Source organism: Myotis davidii, unplaced genomic scaffold, assembly GCF_000327345.1.
Source record: "Myotis davidii unplaced genomic scaffold, ASM32734v1 scaffold745, whole genome shotgun sequence".
In the NCBI taxonomy this organism is placed as follows: Eukaryota; Metazoa; Chordata; class Mammalia; order Chiroptera; family Vespertilionidae; genus Myotis; species Myotis davidii.
This window is the reverse complement of record NW_006297146.1, coordinates 834,128-854,806: the sequence shown is the minus strand read 5'-3', so window position 1 is coordinate 854,806 and position 20,679 is coordinate 834,128. Positions and strand designations below refer to the sequence as shown.

Genomic DNA, 20,679 nt, shown 5'->3' with positions numbered 1-20,679 from the left:
CAATAACTTAGGAATGTAAAGGGGTGCTGATGCAAAAAATTTTAAGAATTACTGTCTTAAGAGTCTCTGTAGAACATAGATATTTTTTATTAAGGCTCTGGCATAATTTACCTGGCATAATTTACCATTTTTTTTTCATGTGATACCTTTTCAATGAAAATAAAATATTTAGGCAGACAAAAAAATTATCAAGGCAAACAAATCCAAATTTGAAATAATCTTCACTATATTGCCTAATAAATGACTTAACTTTATTTTTTTTAATTTCTGTCTATGTCTTGTGATTCTCTAAAAAGTATTCAACAATAATTCAATAGTTAAAAATTATTAACATTCAGATTTAAATTATACTTTATGGTGGGAAAATAAATACCATATTAAAGTACTTAAGGAAACATAGGCCTTTTTGACTACAACAAACCAATATTCAAGGAAATAAGGTTCATTTTCTTAAGCTATTTTAAATCATTAAATTTTTGAAAAAGTAAGCATTTGATAAGGGGGAACTTTGGAAATATTATAACTCAATTTAATAATTGAAATGCTAGCTTTTCCACAAAATATAAATACTATTTATACTCAAGTATAGTTAAAACATTTTGAAAAATGTTTTCCATAAGATATTAAAGGCCTAAGTCCCCTTTATTAAACCAATTAAAGTGTTTTCCATTATTTTTTGGTTTTTAGAAGGAAACATTATTTCCATAAGTAATATAATTATGAAATCCATTAAGAATCAGATTTTGGCTATTTTACATCAAAAGTTAAGAACAAACACAAATATAAACCAAGGCACAACTTTTAAAGTGAACAAAATCAATTATGTTTTATTAGAAGTGATGATGATGATGATGATGATGATAATGATGATGAAAGCATATATACTTTCTTAGTTGGGAGAAAATAAGGTTTTCAAACAAATTATTTCTTGAACAGCCTTCAGGAATGAATGAAGTTTGAGAACCGAGGTTCCACAGTATATGCAGACAATATGAACAAAATAAGGGTGTGCCCTTTGGCAGATAAAATGGGTTGAAAAGTTATCAGAGACAATCAACTTGTATTAGTAACCTTTTAAATTACAAGATATTTCACAACACAAAATCCAATGCATCATGTAAAAAGAGGCATAAAAATAATGAAACGAACATCTAGGCAGCCGCCATTGAGCTTAAAATACAGAACATTGCTAATAGTGTCGGGACCCCTAGTTCATCCTCCTGATGACGGCCCTCTCCTTCCCTGACAATAAACCCATTCTGAATCTGGGTTTATTACTTGTTGTTCTTTATTATAACATTATGACATATGTATGTAACCTAAGCAATGTATCGCCTTTCCAGCCAGCATCGTGAGAGTCGGCACGGTGATGTCTGCAGCATGCTCATGGAGATCTCTGCTATCTTTCCAATCAATGAAGCTTTCACCTCTATGTAGTGGCCCTCTTTATTCCTAAGAATGCCTTTTGCCTTAAAGTTTCTTTTGTCTGGTATTAACATGCCTACATCAACTTTCTTTTGGTTATTATTTGCCTATTTAATCATATATCCTTTTACCTTCAGTCTTCCTGTGTCCTTATGTCATTTCATATGTGCCTATAGTTGAAGTTACTAAAAATCCACTCTGATAGCCCTAGCCACTTTGGCTCAGTGGATAGAGCATCAGCCTGCGGACAGAAGGGTCCCAGGTTAGATTCTGGTCAAGGGCACGTACCTTGGTTGCAGGCTCCTCCCCTGGTTCAGGTGCATGCAGGAGGCAACCAATCAATGTGTTTCTCTCACATCGATATTTCTCTCTGTCTTTCCCTCTCTCTTCCACTCTCTCTGAAAATCAATAAGAAAATATCTTCGGGTGACGATTTAAAAAAAATTCACTCTGATAATTTCTGAATTTTAACTGGGACATTTGTCACTGTTTCTTTTTATCGTAATTACTGATATACTAGTATATGGATTCTTTTCTGTCATGTTATTTATCCATTTTTTCTATGTGTTTCTCTCTCTTCTTTTCTATTGATCAAGTTGTTTTGCTGTTGTTGTTTTTAATTCCTATCTCTTCTTTACTAATTTGGTGGTGATATTACATTTTTAGTAATTATCCTTGAAATTTTACTCTGCATATTTGCATACTTGACTTTTTACAAAGTCTAAAATATCTTTATACTCTGCTGCCTCCAAATAAAAACATAAAGTAAAATAGAATGGAGTACCACCAACCTGAGACCATTTTAGTTTTTTGTCTTTGGATTTTCCAACCAGGCTGGTAAGATGGGATAAATTCAAAACTTAGACCTAGTTTGTGGCTACAAACTCATGGGAGACTATCTCACCCGCAACAAAAAGCAACAATGGAAACATATTTCTATGTCACTTCCCCTGCTAGTAAGCAGACACTTTCAATCCTACCCTTTCACGCTAAGGGTGTATGAACCTTGGAGGGTCTCAGGGTGGGGAGGGGATCAGTGATAAGAGAGTCCTTCAGTTCAGCTGTTTATATTACGTAGGCCCAAGACCTGGTCTATTTCTAATTACTTGGCCATTTGTCTGAAAGTTTCAAGTTTCTGGCATCTACACTTGCCCCTAGTTTTGTCATTTGTCATTCTGATTTCTGCTTTATTCACTTTACTTGGCACTTAATTTCTCCTGCTTTCCTGCAACATAACAAGGTAATTTGAAAGGTACCGTTTGCTGGGATGTGTCTAACATCTAGGGGTTTTTTGAGGAGGGGCTTTTCAGAATACCTAGACTCTTTCTCTACTAAAAAGCAAACAAAATCTTTTAAACTGTTGTTTGTGCATAGAGCTTTATACCATGTATGGATTTTTCATATTTTGTGTCAATTTGTCTTGGAACTTTTTGAGTGAAATGTACATGTTTTTCTTTTTCTTTTCTTTTTTTGCAATTAGGATAGATAAGTACATACAGATGTAAAGAGAGATGTTCATCAAATGCCTGCTTAATGATTATTTTTATTTGGAAATAACTTAATGTCAAATAATAGAGGGTCTACAGAGTAAATTTTGCTACACTCTTACTTGGCCAATAAGAGTTGCATGATATGAAAGATGTTCATGAAATGCTGTGGAGTAAATAAGTTGTTTTGCATGACCCCATTTTTATTTATATAAATATATACTATTTACATTGGATAAATTCTGAAAGGTGACATCCAATATTTCGGGGTGACATTATTTTGTTTACTCCTTGTTGATCTCTACTTTTTAAATGAGTAAGTATTCTGTGTGTTTTTATGTTAAAGGGCAGAATTATTTACAACAACAAATAGTAGGGTTAGTAAACCACGTTCTCGTCTCGGAGTTGTGTAACTATAGAATGTACTAGTATGTCTTGTGGGTGGTGCACTCCCCAGTATTGAACATGTCCAACAGGCTGGGTGCCCTCCTGTCCAGGATTCCTGTCATTTTGTGATTCAGAGATGACCATTTTATTTATTTATTTTTGTCTGCCAACAGGTCAACCAATCAATGCCTCAGACCGATAAGCAAATATGCATTCCCCCGGAGCTGCCGGAATTGCTGAAGCAATTTACCAAAGCTGCGATCCGGACCCAGCCACCAGATCTCATCCAGTGGGCTGCGGAGTAGGTTCTCCTTTCTCACCTTCCGCCACCCATTCCCATTGGAGTTGGCGCTGGGGGTGGGGTGGGGGCGTGGAGGAGGGAGGGTCTTGGAAAACTGTGAGGCAGCTGTCATGGCTGCAGCCTGGGAATTGGTACTGGTTAGCGCAGTGGTCGGCAAATCGCGGCTCGCGAGCCATGTGCGGCTCTTTGGCCCCTTGAGTGTGGCTCTTCCACAAAATACCACGTGCGGGCGCGCACATACAGTGCGAAGTTGACTTAAAATTTTAAGTTTATTAAGTTAATTTTAGGGAACGTTGTGGAGTGAAAGAAGATGTAGTGTCGGAGGGGAAATAGTTTAAGTTTAAAAAAATTGGCTCTCAAAAGAAATTTCAATCGTTGTACTGTTGATATTTGGCTCTGCTGACTAATGAGTTTGCCGACCACTGGGTTAGCGTAATCTATGTGATGTTCAGCTCTTCCATTGCTTTGGTGCTTTAAACTCCACACATAAATCCATCAAACTGGGTCTGAAGATGAGATGCCCTTAAGCGAACCAGACTGAACAATAGGGAGTTAGGGCAATAGGCAAAGTGTTCTGGGGCAATGAACATGTTAGATTATCACATCACATCAGCATACGTACACTCTACCCTGACTCTGCACCCCAACCCCTGTGTGGGGGACGGGGGAGGGGGGGAGGGGGTGGAATGGAGCATGTGGGAGCTTGGCCGGCTAAGCAGGTGTAAACCAGGGCCTCGCTCCCCGGCCTCACCACTAGGTGGCAGCAGTGCACCTAGGGTAGGGCTGCCATCAGCCCACGCGGTGGATAGTGTGGGACTAGTCCAAGCCGCTCCACTCCTTTCCCGAGACAGCTTCCTCCGTTGCTGTTAAAACTCTCGCCCCAACCAGTGACCTTCTGCATGTTGTCATTGGGGAAGATGTCATTCTCTTTCGTGCTCCTTTGAACTGACTTATCCACACAGGACGCATCACATTCTGGAGAAATTAGGTGAAACAGTGATAAGGGCTGGAGAGCAGCACCTGGCCTGGCTGAAAACGTGCCTCAAATGCAGGTGCCCTCTGTCAGGCAGGTGCCCCGGAGGCTGCTCAAGGGAAGGAGCTTCCACAGCCGTGGCTGCCGGCCCGGCCTGAAGCAGCTTAACACAGAAAGCCTCTCGGCTTTGAAGTCGCTTTTTAGACCAAGTGCATCCTTGAAACGGGGGAACTGGGACTTGAGGCAGGAGTGGGGAGCTAACCAGACCTCCCAGGCCATTTTCCGGCTATTTTTACTGTGCCAGGGCCTCCTAGTAGCTGGCTAGCTAGTAGCTGCCGCGTGGAGCTGGTGGGTGGGGGAAGGGTGGTGCGGTTGAGCGGGTGAATTGAGCAGGTGGTGGAAGAGAGGTGTGGATACCTGGGGAAGGCACACAATGGAATCTAAGAGGAGCCTTCCAGAGGCCCTGAGCCAGTGCACTCATGCTCTTGGGTTGGGCCACCATGATGCTTTTACGAATGGAAGGAAAATAAGCCAGTGGCGCTCATAAAAAGAGACAGAAATGCGGTTGCTTTGCTAGAAATGAGGCCTGTTTAGTTCTCCATTCTACGTGTTATGTATGACCTCTACGTGTCAGAAAACTAATTCCTCTTAGGCATCACAGGCAGACATTGTTTTATACTATACAACGGTTTAGAATCCCATTTGATTCTTTGCTGCTGTTTTATAGCAAGAAAAATGACATTCCTTGGTATTGTCCCTGACATTTATGTAAGAAAACACTCCACTGTTATAGCCTGCTTGCTCCCCTACTATACTGTGTGCTATAAACTTTTTAGCGATCCATGAAGAGTCAGTTTGTAGTTCACTGCAGTGAAAAAGGAGAGCATGACCTACGAGCACACTCTCTGTTCAGACATTGGAACGCTCTTAGCACATGGTTTTATGTGGCTTACAAATCTGCAGCATTTTAGAGCATAAAACTCCACAAAGTATTTCCAAGACAAAATACAGATCTAATTCATCACACGCAGGAATTTCCTGCATATGTGCTGTCAATGAAAAAAAAACATTTTTCTTGTAGTTATTTCGGGGCTATGTGCCGCGGAGAGATTCCTTCAGTGAGAGAGCGGTCTGAGCCAGTCCCTTCGTCTAACTGGGCAGAGCTTACACCTGAGCTGTTGAAGATCCTGCATGCGAGGGTAAGGGCCACACTGCAGCATCCAGCGGAGGTGTGGGGACAATGTCCAGGCTGGGCGGGTTCGGATAGAAGCCCACTGTCCCCCTGCCGGGTCAGCTGGCCCCTCAGCAGCATCCTGCAGTTCACTAAACCCTGCACTGAAAGTAACTCTTCCCCGAGGGAAATAGGAAGGATGTCGAAATGGGCAGTAAGCTGAGTTGTCAGTGGCGTCATCCCAGGTTTCCCTGAAGCTGGCGGGATGTCCCAGGGCTCCGTGCAGTGCTAATCCCTTCTCTCCAGAAAGTGCAGGTCCACACCCCATTGACAGCGTCTCCCTTACTGATCAAGATCATAAGATGAGGACCATCACAGGTTGGGGAGGGGCATATTGTAGTTCCCAGGTGTCCCAGGTGTGGCCACAGACTAACTTTTAGGATAGCCCTGGCTCTCCTCTCTGCCCCATCACCCTGGGAGCTGTCTGGTGAATGGATGAGGCAGTATGGGTTAGCACCTTAGACCCTGCTGTAGGATCCAGGACAGAGCCGTTCGGGGTGACTCGGGACTGACTTAGCTTAGCATGCGCCTGTGAAGGCGTAGTGACACTTCAATGGAGCGTCTGTACCCTTATCGCATTGTTGGCCAACACTGGCCATTTTCCCTTTTTCCTCTTAATCACCCAGTGCCTTGTGCAGTGGGCATGGCAGAGATCTGGGGGAACTGGGGCCAAGCAACATGAAGCATCTCGACACGACCCCGATGTTATTCCTAGGAAAGGGGAGGGGTGCACGTGAAGTCTGGTGCAAAGAACTGAATGAAGTCCAGCAGCAAGAGACTTACCACCTAGTTCCAGTTTCACCACGAATTTGAGTCTCAAACAGTCTTCTGCCCCTTGGTTTCATTTCAGCTGCCCCATCTGCCTTTGAGGGACAACCTAGGGATGAAATAGCAGATGATAAGAGGATCAGAAAAAATTAAAATATAATATAAATGTACATTTTTCTCATAAGTCTGACATCTGAAGTTAAAATGATTGAATTTACCTTAGCATGTTCATCGTTGGCTGAATATTTCTCTACCCTTGCAAGGATAACTGCCAATCACAGTCCCTTTTATGCCCTGACACCCCTATCTTTTACCGGGTGCTGGGAAGACACAGAGCCTTTGCTGGCTATGTATTTCTCAGGGCATGCTCTCATCCTGTCCCTCATGCTCTATCTTGCATCTGTCTCCTACCCTGCAGGTTGGTGGCAGACTGATTGTCCATGTCGAAGAGCTGGCCCAAATGTGGAAGGTGCTGAGTCTCCCAACAGAGCTGTTTAATAGTGTGATGAATGTGGGCCGCTTCACCGAGGAGATTGAGTGGCTGAAGTTTTTAGCCCTTGCTTGCAGCTCTCTTGGTGTTGTAAGTTAGCTTTAATGCTTTTTTTTTTTTTTTGTCCTTAAGGGAAAGCCTCTCTTTTGGGTCTGATTAGGCAGTACATCTGTGCACACAGTCTGGTGATGAGCATGCATGCCTCCTCTTGTCCACCCCCTCGCCTGTCCGAACTAGGCACTTGCTGGCTCATCAGCCAGAAGCAGGGGTTAGGAGGGAAAAGGGAGGAAAATTGTCACCAGTCTCTTGGGAGAGGTTGACTGAAATGTGGCTTTTGGATTATTTATGAATTCCAATCCTTGCACTTGGATTTATTTCCATCACCACTTTACTCCCTCCATTCATATTCCTAGAGATAACCAAGACCCAGCTGTAGAATCAGGTTTGCTTACACTTGGGTTCCAGTCACCTAGAAGATATACACGAGAGACTTTTAAAAAAGAGGTGCAACTTTATATAAAACTATTTGATGAGCATCATTGGATAAAAAATCAGAAATAAGAGAGCAGGAAAGGAAAGATGAGGCTGTGTCTATACTTAGAGTCATGATATCATCATGGGTGCAATATGCTCACACAAATGTATGCCTTCTCCAAATTTCACTTGGTTTACAATTGGAAAAGCCATTTTCCTGTTTTAAAGAAGAAGATACTGCAACCAGTTCATACACACACACACACACACACACACACACGTATTTAAAAGCTTTAGGTATCATCTTAGACGTGACTCACTCTTGTTGAACACTGTTATAACTTAAATGAAGATTAATCAGAAACATGGTTTTTTAAAATCTCTGAAATACATACAAGTTTAAAAGTTAATGAGAGAGCCCAAACCGGTTTGGCTCAGTGGATAGAGTGTCAGCCTGTGGACTCAAGGGTCCCAGGTTTGATTCCGGTCAAGGGCATGTACCTTGGTTGCGGGCACATCACCAGCAGGGGGTGTGCAGGAGGCAGCTGATGGATGTTTCTCTCTCATGGATGTTTCTAATTCTCTGTCCCTCCCCCTTCCTCTCTGTAAAAAAAAAAATCAGTAAAATATATATTTTTTAAAAAGTTAATGAGAGAAGTGTTGCCTCCACCAAAACCAAATGGTATGAAAGGTACTTTGAATCATTCAGTATCTAGGCACGATTTTACCCTTTCTTCTCCAATATGCTTGACATGCATACGTGACGTTTTTGTTTCTGGGAAAAAGTACCAGAAATATTGTAGCCCACCTTTTCCTAAGGATTTCCCTTGCAACTTTCCTCCTCACCATTTCTTTGAGAGGAGGAGAGGAGGGGCCATCTGTGTTTTGTCTTGGTTTTTCTTTATGGCAACATTATATAATGAGTAAATACTCTCTTCCAGGGAGCCGAGGAAATGCAGCAGGGGAAGGTGAGCTGGGCAGGGGAGTTGCCACTCAGCACCATCACACTGCTGTGGAAACAGCCCCGAGGATCGGGGGGAATCACAGCGGGGAAAATACACAAGTTGAGAGTTCTATCAAAGTCTCACAGGGCCACGAATTTATTCATAGCACATTCAGAGATGTTTGGGGGCGGGGGGAATTATTTTAGGTAATTCCAACTTGCCTGATCTTCACGAAGGGTGAAGTAAGAGAAGAAATAGAATCAATCCAATTCTGGAATTTTCATCTGATGCAATAACTGCAACAGCTTTCAGGTGAATTGTCCAGTCCCTTGGGCTTCTCCTCACGGCTCCTCCCTTTAAGAGGACAGTGAATTGGCAGTTACTAATTAGTCCCGGGGATGTAAACAAAGCACAGCATAGGGGACATAGGCAATACCATTGTAATAACTATGAATGGTGTCAGGGGGTAATAGACTTATCAGGGGGATCACCCCATAAGTTATATAAATGTCTAACCACTATGCTGTACACCTGAATAAATATAATATGGAATGTCAACAGTAATTGGGGAAAAAGTATTAAATAATCAATTGACTATAAAAAAAAAAAAAGGATAGCAGTTGAGTATATTAGCAAAGGGGTAACTCTAGGACTTTAGAACACCCAGCTGAAAGGCTTCCCACAATCCTTGGTCCCCTCTGGCACCTCTGATCTGCCTGGAATACTCATCTTTGTGGTCGCTAGCTGTCTGCAATGTAAGTCTTTGGTCCACCTCTCTCACTGCACAGCAGTCCCCGCTGGCTCATCTACATTCTCGCTGGTGCTCAGGGCCTTATGGAGTCTCTTCCGGATTGCCCTCACCTGCTCTCTGAATTTGCTGGTCTGTTTCACAGCCCCTCACCACCTCGTGAGATGTCTGTGTCCTCTCCTTGGCCACATACCTCACAGTAACCAAGAGTGACCCTGGAAAGCCAAATTCCGACCCTCCCTCGGCTCAGCTCACTGTGCAGCTACTAGGTTGACTTTGATATGGCTGCCTCTCAAATTGGGGCGGGGGGGGGGGACCATAAAATGAATTAATTGTATCTTTCTACCTCCCTGCCAAGTGATGGCGTTAGATTAGATGTTCCATGAGATCCTTACATCTCCATTCCCTCTTCCCTGCTTCCTCTGAGACACACTCAGGCCTCACTCTGGAGACTCTCCAATTCTGGGAGGTCCGAGGGTAGATGATTTTGCCCCCCCATCATTTCTATGTCAAAGGACATCCAGAGGTCAGCCTGAAGGTCTAGTCCATAAGTAAAGGGCACTGTGTGAATCCAGGAACCAATACTGTTATACCCATTTGTTTCATGTTTTTCGTTGCTACTTCATAACTGTAATGTTGCTACTGTTATGAATCGTGATGTAAATATCTAATATGCAGGATGGTCTTAGGCAACCCCTGTGAAAAGGTTGTTCGACCCCCAAAGGGGTCTCGACCCACAGGTTGAGAACTGCTGTGTTAGACCATTGCTAGGAACATAAGTGTGGGAGTGGTCAGGGTGTCACCAGCTAGAGGAGGGCTTGCATTCTAGTTAATCCATTTACCCTTAGAGGCAAGCCCAGAAATCCCTCCTTTCTTTGCCAACTCGCCAGTCAGCCATGATCTCTGTGACACTTAGAAAATCCAGTTTCCTCCTTATAGAAAAGTCTAGTGGCAGCAATTTTAGGTAGCAGGAACTTCAATCGTGAGCTCTCTGAGTCTACACACATGATTGAAAATGCTAGATGAAGACCTGTATTCCTCTTCCCTTTCAGCACCCCCTTCTCCTAGAATAGCCGACACCTCCTGTTCCACTGAGACCAATTTTATAAAAGAAGAGGTTGTGCAATTGTGCTCCCGGAAGGAATGACATATTTTGTTAGCAAACAATTCACTTTCCGCGACTTTCACCTCTAAATTTGAAAATGAGGCTCATAAGAGGCTGAAAGGCTATCTCTCTGAAGTGGATCCCCATCTGACCAACAAGATCTGTGCATCAGAATGCAGATTGCTGTTGACTTTAGATTTATTTAAGTTTACCAAAAAGCTCCAGTCCAGAGAGCTCTTTCTCTATTCATCCATATGTTAAATTTTTAAAAATATTTTAAAATCTTATGAGGGCAGTAGAATTTGAAGGTTCTTTGAGTGACCAGTAAAAGATTTTGGGGTAGAAAACATCTATAGTAGTTTGCTGGAGCTGCCATAGCAAAGAACCATAGGCTGATGGCTGAGACCACAGAAATTTATGTCTCTCAGTTCTGGAGGCTGGAAATCTGAGATCAACAGTCTCATTTGGCTTGTACATAGCCAATGTCTCCCTCTTTCTGCATGTGGTTGTTCCTGTGTGCATGCATGTATTTTCTCTCTCTCTCTCTCTCTCTCTCCCTCCCTCCCTCCCTCCCCCTTTCCCTCCTCCTCTTATATGGACACAAGATCTATGGAATTAGGGCCACTCTAATAACTTCATTTTAACTTAATTATCTCTTTAAAGACCCTGTCTCCAAATATGAGTTGGGGCTTTAACATATGAACTTTGGGTAGACACAATTCATCTCATAACAACACCTCAATTTGGATGAGACTATAGGAAGAGAACAACCGGACAAAGGCAGCACGGGAGTAGGGTGGTTTTTGCTTGTTTGTTTTTTTGTTTTTCTTTTTTTTTTCTTAAAAAGAAGCAGAGAGAATGAGCTATGGATGGAAATTATGAAGTTCAGTGCACACATGCCTGCAAATCTACCCAAAACCATTATCATGCTGACCTCACCTACATGCATGCTCTCCATTTTCACTGACAGCCTCCCTCCCAGCTTCCGTGCATGCCTGGCCTCCCATCGCCTCTGCGGTGATGCCTGGCCTCACCCAGTGCTTCACAGTGATTTCTAGAAGAGGACTCCCAAGGGCAGGGAAGAAATGAAAGTGGCTTGCTGGAAACATAAGATTTCTTTTACATCATGCAGTATATCATTTTAAAACTCATATATGTTGAAAATTTTATTTCATAAAATAGCCACGTTTGTAAAATGTAAAAAAAAATTAATAATAGATCAATTATAATTAATTAAGGCAAATAATGTTTACATTACCTGGCATCAGGTAAAACTGTCACTCTAGGAAGATGGGCCAAGTTTATTCAGCATCTTCATATACCTCCCGACAGACAAACTTACATCCCCGGGTAACACATACCACAGTTAAAGAAACACCATCTAGACATTCATAATAACTCAGGGAGAGGAAGGCAGCAGAACAGCAAACAGAAGCTGCAGAACAATGAGGAACAATGTTGGCCAACCATGTGGAGAGTGATAGCAGCTGCTGCTTCTTTCACCCAGCTTCACTACTTGGGGTTAACTTTTCCCTGACCCATAGGAGAGTCTGTAAGAAGACTCTACACATCATCTGTTTTTAGTAAACCACCAAGATAAACATGCTGACCTGCCTTTGCTAACTCAGAGCTAAGCAATCCTTTCTTTGAATCATTTCTTTCCTTTATCCCATCATTGCACAACTCTCTTGCTTGTGAAATTTATTCAAAGTGTAGGTGTACTTAAAGACAAAGTCAGCCATAGCTGGTGTGGCTCAGTGGATAGAGCATTAGCCTGTGGACTTAAGGGTCCCGGGTTCGATTCTGGTGAAGGGCACATGCTCAGGGTTGTGGGCTTGATCCCCAGTAGGGGGCATGTAGGAGGCTGCCAATCAATGATTCTCTCTCATCATTGATGTTTCTATCTCTCTCCCTCCCTTCCTCTCTGAAATCAATACAAATTATATATTAAAAAAATAAATTAAAAAAGTAAAACCTCAGTTCTGAACATGATCCTTTAATGTTTAAGTTTCAACCCTCCCATTAAAATGTCTGGCATTCATCATCTACTAATTTTTCCCAGCAATTACCAGGTTAGTGTTATGTCATAAAGTGCTGGGTGGTTCTGATTATATGGATCCACGTGTTTTAGTAGAAGAGCTAGTTTTATTGTGATGTTCAGTGTCACTTTTCCTGATCTGGGGACTCTTATCTCCCTGGGGCATTACTCTTCTACCCCGTTCTCCTCTCTTCCTGTGGCATTTGCTCAAAGTATCTCTCTAATAATGACCTCATCCCCTTGGAGAGAAGCTTGGAGAACAATAATAATAATAAATCATTTTAATTTTGTAGATTGCAAATCAAATTCTTGAATAAAGTTCTGATTAAAATAATAAATATTTTAAAGAATTAGGATAATAAATATTTTTTTAAATATTCAGCATTTTATAAACTTAATTCCTTGAGAGAATCCCTCCAACAAAGAAAGAAAAGGAAAATAAAAAAAGATACCCATGCCTGATGGCTCAGTGGCTGAGTGTCGACCTATGAGCCAGGAGGTCATGGTTGATTCTTAGTCAGGGCACATGCCCGAGTGGCTTGATCCCCATTGGGGGACGTGCAGGAGACAGCCAATCAATGATTCTCTCTCATCATTGATGTTTCTATCTCTCTCTAAAAAAAATAAAGATACCCAGTAGACCAAGATTTTTTGATTGAATTAAATAGCATTTGAGTGTAAAAAATTCAAACTTGCCAGAATATTATATCATTCCCACTTCATTTTATAAGAGCAAAATTTTTGTTTTCTTTCTTGTATCTAAACTGATCTGAGGAATCTATTCTGGAATACTGACTCTCTCCTTATTTAATCTTATGGCTTTATAGACCATTTCCAAAACTCTCCAGATAGCATGTGAAGTTTTATCATGTGACCATGATTCTGGACCTGCCCGGATCCCTTTCAGCACCTTCCAGTTTCTCTACACATATATTGCTGAAGTGGACGGCGAGATCTCTGCATCACACGTCAGCCGAATGCTGAACTACATTGAACAGGAAGTGTAAGTAAACATTTACCAACAGGAGGGGAAGGAATACGAGGAAAAATAAATCTAGTAGGCCAAGGCATACTGAGGTTACTGCACTATACTGATCTGGGAACAGAGACATATTGTGAAGAACAAGAGATAAGGATCTAAAAGAGAAGGGGCAAGGGAGAGGGAAGAATGGCATAGGACAGTGATGGAGTGTTGCCAAGACCAGCAGCACAGCATCACCTGAGAACCTGTTAGAAATGCAGTTTCCCAGGCTACATCCTGAACCTCCCCAATCAGTAATTCGGAGGTGGGGCCCAGGCATCTGTGTCTTATAAGTCTTCCAGATGATGCCAGCTCCCGTTCAGGTGTCTCCAGTGGGTAGGAGTGGAGGAGGAGGGGCAAACAGTCAAGGGTTGAGAGAGAGAAAGGGTGATGAGGGTGGGAGCCACAGCAGAATTCATTGGGAGAGTTTATGTAATCTTTCTTAAGAGGAATTGTTAAATGGACTAACCTCAGATATATATTTTTTTCCAAACAGAATTGGTCCTGATGGTTTAATCAAGGTGGTTGACTTTACTCAAAACCCAAGGGTTCGGCTGGAGTAAAAGCACAATTTTGGAGATGATTGTGCTTCAGAATAGCTGAACCCCACACACCATCCGATGACCATTTTCTTGTACTACTGGTACACACTAATAAACAATTAGGCCAACATGAAATCTGAAGTGTGTGGAATTAAGACATAAAATTATTGGGACAAAACACATTAACAGAAGATTAGTATTCTTCCCACATGGATACTAAGTAACAGGAGTTGAGGAAGCATGGATAGAAAATGCATCTCAAATCAAAACCAACACTGTCAGACTTTCAAAATAGAATGTTAACCAGAGACAGTTTTGCTGTTGTAAGATTGTTAGGCATAATTTAGATGAGTATATTTTACATGGTCAATCCATGTTTTTACAAGTTTAATTCTACATCTGTTGGTATGATTCATTCATTCACTCACTCACCAATATTGACTGAGGTGAGCTATATGCCAGGGATAGGATTGCCAGGTAAAATACAGGACACTGGTTAATTTTGATAAATAATATTTTTATTCCCCACCAAACCCCCCCACCCCCAATACTTGGAAACCCTAGGCAGGAGCTATGCTGGCTTCTGAGCACATAAAAATAAATTATATCTGGATTCTGCCCTCAAGGAGCTCACAGTTTAACACCAAGACAAGACATGAACTTAAATCACTGTAATGCAAATGGCCCAGAGATCAGTCTTAGGCAATGTCAACAGGTTTCTGACACCACATACAGATGAAATGGGACCCTCTTGGGAATACCTCCTGCATGAGTTTAAGAGACCGGCTGACAAGGTCACAGAAAGGTTTTCCTTTTCCCCAAGAAACAGATGAGATTAACAGGCCTTGTGGTTATTGTACTTAAGCCCAGGTGTGCCAAGGTTGCTGGGTCCCTTCTAACTGTAATCCTATCCCCTCTTAAAAGTTATTTTTGAATAAAAAGCATGTTAGCTTACTTTTTAAAATACAGAACTCTCTACTGAATTGGGGAGAAATTAGTGTCCAAATAAATAAAAGAAGATGGTAACGGGGATATCACCAGAGGCCCTTGATTTTGAGCTAGAGTAAAACAATAAAAAGAGCTGAAACTTATTCTATAACCACGGTCAACCTGATCCTCCTGCAAGGGCATGACAACAACTAATCCTCCCTCTGTCTGCCATCTTAGCCAAAGTGGCCCGTCATTTCCACGCTGGGGCTTTTGGCTGTTTGAAAGGGCTGACACACTTCAGGTGAACCTGGCAGTATAATTAATCGGGATGAGAGAATGAATGAAATCCTTTAACCTGACTCAGTTTCTCTTTCCTTATGATCAAACATGTAAATATGGCCCAGCCAGCATGGCTCAGTGGTTGAGCATTGACCTACAAACCAGGAGGTCACAGTTCGATTACCGGTCAGGGCACATGCCTGAGTTGCAGGTTGTGGGATCAATCCCCAGTAGGGGCATGCAGTAGGCAGCTGATCAGTTATTCTCTCTCATCATTGATGTTTCTATTTCTCCCTCTCCCTTCATCTCTGAAATCAATAAAAATATATTTTTAAAAAAACTAAAGATCATACTTGCTTGGGAGTGGGGAGTGAAAGGGAGCAAAGGGAACAACCCCAATTTGAAAGGCCCTTAGCAAATTAAGTTCATAAACTTAATAAAAGTAATGTTTCTGGGGCAGTGTTTCCTCTACGTCAGTGGTTCCCAATTGGGGCACATGCCCCACAGGGGGGCAATTTGACTTTTAAGGGGAGCAACTTAAGAATGAGTTATTAACAGTGATTTTTTTGCATTTCTTATGGTTCTAGGGGCCTCATATACAGTATAGAAATACAAATTGTGGCATATTTGTGCATTTCAGTTCTCTATTATATGTTTTGAAACTTTATTTGCTATGTTTTATATCACTTCATACTATTATTATTTTTTAACAATTAATGATTTCTTCCTCAGAACTTCAACTGTCCTTTTATTTTTCTCTTTCATGCATGCCATGTTCTTTGGAAGCTTGTTTAGACCAAGTTAATGGCCTTTTAGGCTTCCTCAACGTGAATAGGAGTTCACTTTTTGAATAATGAGAATTGTATGCCACAGGGAGTGACATGGTGGGGCTGGCGGTGGGGGGGAGGGGAAGGGCTACGGGAGGTTGGCCGGCTGGCCCCACCTCCAATTTGGCCAGTTCGCTGGCTATGGTGGGCATCATGGCCAAAGAAAGGTTGGGAACCACTGCTCTAAGTCATTGCTATTGCTAAGCCCCATATGCTCATTAGACACCCAGCCTCTATAGCACATCTTCCAAACCTCCTTCAGCAGTCATCCCAAGGTTGGAAAACAGTCTTGCCCTCAACCTGCACTATGCTGTATTAACAATATTATAAATATACCACAGACCCAGTGCACAAATTTGTGCATGGGTGAAGTCTGGCTGGCCAGCCCCAATCGGGGCAGATCTGGGTGGGGCCTGTTGGGAGGAGGAGAAGGTGGAAGGTTGGCTGGCTGACCCCGCCCCTGATCAGGCCGATCAGGCCCAGGCCAGCTGGGGGGAGGGGCCGTGGGTGATTGGCCAGCGGGCCCCATCCCCAAATAGGGTTGGGGGGTCCGATGGGGGGGCAGCAGCCTGGGAGAGGGGCCATGGGTGATTGGCCAGCGGGCCCCATCCCCGTATAGGGTAGGGGGGTCTGATCAGGGGGCCAGCAGCCTGGGAGAGGGGCAATGGGTGGTTGGCCACTGGCCTTGCCGCAGTCGCTGGCTTTTTATATATATAGATTATTGACAATAGTCAATGTTTATTAAAGTACTTACTATGTACAAGCCATAGTGCACAATACTTCACATGTATTCTCAAATATTTTTTTATAACCTGACCTGATGAGGTCATTCATTATCCCCATTTTATAGATGAAACCATCTTAAAGAAGTTAAGTTGTTCATTATCACTGATGAGAAGGAATTTGAATTCAGTTTTGCTTTACTTTAAACTCGTGCTGCCTTGTATGCTCAATGCCTATCTTAATATGGAGTTTCCACACCCCAGAAACAGCCTCTGAAACAAATATTTAAGTGCAAGCAGTTTAGCATTTGGGAGGCAATGCCAGGAACAGTGGAAAGGGAGTAAGAAAAGTAAGCGATGGGAAGAAAGCTAATAGAGGGTGTGCTATCAAGCCAGCCATCCCTGGAGCCCAAGCCTTCTGGAGGACTCGTGGAGACAGTGGAGGACACACCTCAGAATTATCCCAACCTGAGGGATGAGGGAGCCCCCCACCATGTGCTAAGGGCTGCTTCCTCACCAAATTTCCATCTGTCATTGACTGAGGGCTGCCTCCAGGGATATTACTTTCTGGCATTTCCAGCTTGCCCAGCTCCTGGCCTGAGCTTACTTCCTTTGCTCCAGAAAAATAATACTCTGGTAGGAAATCATAGGTGTTCACAATAAGCATATGGATTGGGGCACCACTAACATCTGCTGCAATGCCTTACAGAGATTTTAATGAAACAAACTTTTAGCGTACTAATCATTACCATTTCTCAACTTGGGTCAGGGCAATAACTGACTGACACTGTACTGTATTAAAAGCACACTTGACCCTCAAACCTGGCACATTGCCACAAACCAAGCCTTTCTTCCTTGGAATGAGATCATTCCAAAGGGGCTCTCTTAGTCCTCGCTGCCAACAGGCCCTTGTCAGACCCGTCCCACTAGCCTTCCTGGCATGACCAGAAAAATCTGAATCCCAGCATGACCTAAATTAAGCTGTCAAACTGAGGCCCCTGTAACATATGGTTTGTATTTCTCCTTTAAGGAGAAAAACATTCAGGAAGCAATAAAATCAGGATTTTATAAAGAAAAAGAAGTGGGCTCTTTCCTAAATTAAGCTATTTTGACTAAAGTGAACACTGCAGATTCTTTTCAAGTTTCAGTGGGAAATGCTAAGATTGTGGCCCAATTCCATTTTCTCTGTGTTCCTTGCTTTTCTTTCCTTGATGCTGTTCAGTCAGGCACCTCACTATTCCTAGTTAACCAACAACTTCCAAGATCATCAGGGCCCTGCAACAGAAGGAGCTGGACACGCAAGTGTGGAAAGCTGGTTCTGAATTAGGTAAAAATAGAATTCTTAACCTGAAATCCTTGGAGAGGTTCATTCCAGAACCTCTGATAAATTATATATCCTATATAATAAAACCCTAATATGCGCATAGACCAAACGGTGGGATGACCGGTTGCTATGATGCACACTGACCACCAGGAGGACGATGCTCAACACAGGAGCTACCCCCTGGTGGTTAGTGGGCTCCCACAGGGGAGAACCACTCAGCCAGAAGCCGGGCTCACAGCTGGTGAGTGCAGTGGCGGTGGTGGGAGCCTCTCCCGCCTCTGCAGCAGTGCTAAGGACCCCTTGGGGTCCCAGACTGTGGGAGGGTGCAGGTCGGGCTGAGGGACTCCCCTCAGTGTATGAATGTCGTGCACCAGGCCTCTAATATATATATATATTGCACAGTAACATTTTTCTGAGGGGAAAAAAGCCTTTTAGCAAATTCTCAAAATTGCATATGATCTCCAAAGATTTAAGAACCACGGGATTAGAAATCATTCCAGAAGACACCAAATGACTTGAGGAAAAGCAACAGGGCAGTCTCAGATCTTTCCAGGCAGATCTGAGCTCATGCTTCCAACACTTAATTTATATTCCAGTATACAGCTTCCGACTTTTGAATCTTGTATCCCGGCTATAAATCTTAACTGTGTTTTTAGTTCAACTATTGGTCTAATGCACTAAATTATAAAACACTGCCTTGACCAAGCAGAATCATTAACCATGATGCGAGAAGGACATAAATGTCGTGGATAAATCTGAGTCTCCGAGCATTTACGTGGCTGTCAGCCCCAATGTACCAAAGCAGTCCAAACACTGGTTGGTTCATTTATTTACTCAATAATTTAAAAGGTTCTACTATATACAAGGTATTATGCTATATATTGGGATACTAGGCTAAGATAAGGTCCTTGCTTTCATAGTGACTAAATTCTATTTGGGAAGACAGACATTAACAACTAATCACACAAGTGATAAGTGGTACAATAATATCCCAGTACAGGGGCACATGACCTAGTTTACAGGAGTGGGATAGAGAAGTGGGAGGAAAGGCTTTCTTAAGGAGGCAAGCTGGAAACAAACTCAGAAGCTTTTGGCTTCCGTTCCCACAGATGACTCAGGAATGTGTATCCCATACCTCCCCACCAATCTCAGAACTCCCTTCTTGCTATCTCTAGGATGACTTCAAGGCATCCCTAATCAATATGCCCAAAAATGAGCTCCTAGTTTATATTTTTCATAATAAAACATTGGGGGAAATGAGTTCATAAACTTCCCTCCCATCACCCATACAGATACAAAACCTGGAAACCAAGGTCAATGTAAACACCTCCCAAATCTTCACCAAGTCTTGTTCATTTTACCTCCTATACAGAAGTACATCTGTCCTCTTTATCTTCCCTCACCAAACCCACCCTCCACTCCCAGCTACCAACATATTTCCTCTGGACACTATGGTGACTTCCTATGAGTCTCAATATGGTAGAAAAAAGAAGACACCCTTAGCCAAGATTTTAAAGATAATTAAAAAGTTATCAAGTAGCCAGGCCTTTGTGGTTCAGTGGTTGAGCGTTGTGGAAATCCTAATCAAAGTATGCCAGATGTTCATGGCCAATTGGAGTGTGGGGTCCCTGTCCAAAGTATGCCGGATGCTCAAGGCCAATTTGTCATATACAAGTGCAAAAGCAAGGACACAGTGATTGTACTGTATGCACTGCGCAAGCGTGACTTTCTGTAGCACAAATATTGATGTCACAATTTGCAAGGAGCTTCTTTTGTCTAAGTTGGTATAAAGATGTGTTACCAGCTGGTGAGAAGCTGCTTTTATATAGGGCGCACCTGCTTGGTATAGCTCCTGTGTTTGCTATACAAGGGCTGCTTTGAGCGGCTACTGTGTGAAGCTACTTTGAAGAACTGCTTTGTCTAATGGCTCTTTAGTAGCTATGGCTACTTAAGCTACAATAAAGACTCTCTTATACACCTATGACTGCTCATACCTTCTCCGTCTAATACCCGGCGTCCATGAAGGTGCAGTTCCTAGCAGAGGAGGACCTGTGCATCCCATAGTTGGCAGAGTTGAGCAGGATGAAGGAGTAAGTACTCCCATAACTGGCGCTGTAAGCAGGATCAAGGAAGAACTTACTCCAGCAAGCATCAACTTAGGAACCAGGAGGTCACAGTTAAATTATGGTTGGGACACATGCCTGGAGCCTCTGGGCTCCATCCCCAGTAAGGGGTGTGCAGGAGGCAGCCGATGAATGATTCTCTTATCATTTATGTTTCTAGAAAACTAGAGATTTCAACAACAAAAAAACTGTTGAACTGATACAAGAATTCAACAAAGTAGCAGGATACAAATTTAACACACAACTAACAACAATCTGAAAAGGAAATTAAGAAAGCAATTATATTTACAAGGGCATCTAAAAGATGCCCTGCTGAGTCCTGTCGTCACTTCCCCCAGCTGACGCAGGGTGGCTCTCCTCCACCAGAAGCCCTCACCGCAGGACCATGAACTCAGGTCTTGCAGGTCATTGCGGAACCAGTGGTGCTCAGCCCAAAGCCTGGACTCCTCGCCCCACCCCTCCTCACCGGCCCCGCCCCTCCTCGCCAGGCCCCGCCCCTTCCCTCCCGGTCCCGCCCCTCCCGGGCCCCGCCCCGTTCCC

At 42.9% G+C, this 20,679-nt stretch overlaps 1 protein-coding gene across 1 annotated transcript; it reads left to right on the top strand.

Annotated features, from left to right (window-relative positions):
* Nucleotides 1-3,484: 3,484 nt before the first annotated feature.
* Nucleotides 3,485-14,051, top strand: ROPN1 (rhophilin associated tail protein 1). Its single transcript, XM_006772895.2, has 5 exons — nt 3,485-3,600; nt 5,655-5,772; nt 6,991-7,152; nt 13,199-13,374; nt 13,889-14,051. The coding sequence occupies exons 1-5, from the start codon at nt 3,485-3,487 to the stop codon at nt 13,953-13,955; spliced, it is 639 nt and encodes a 212-aa protein (XP_006772958.1). The 3' UTR covers nt 13,956-14,051.
* Nucleotides 14,052-20,679: the final 6,628 nt, after the last annotated feature.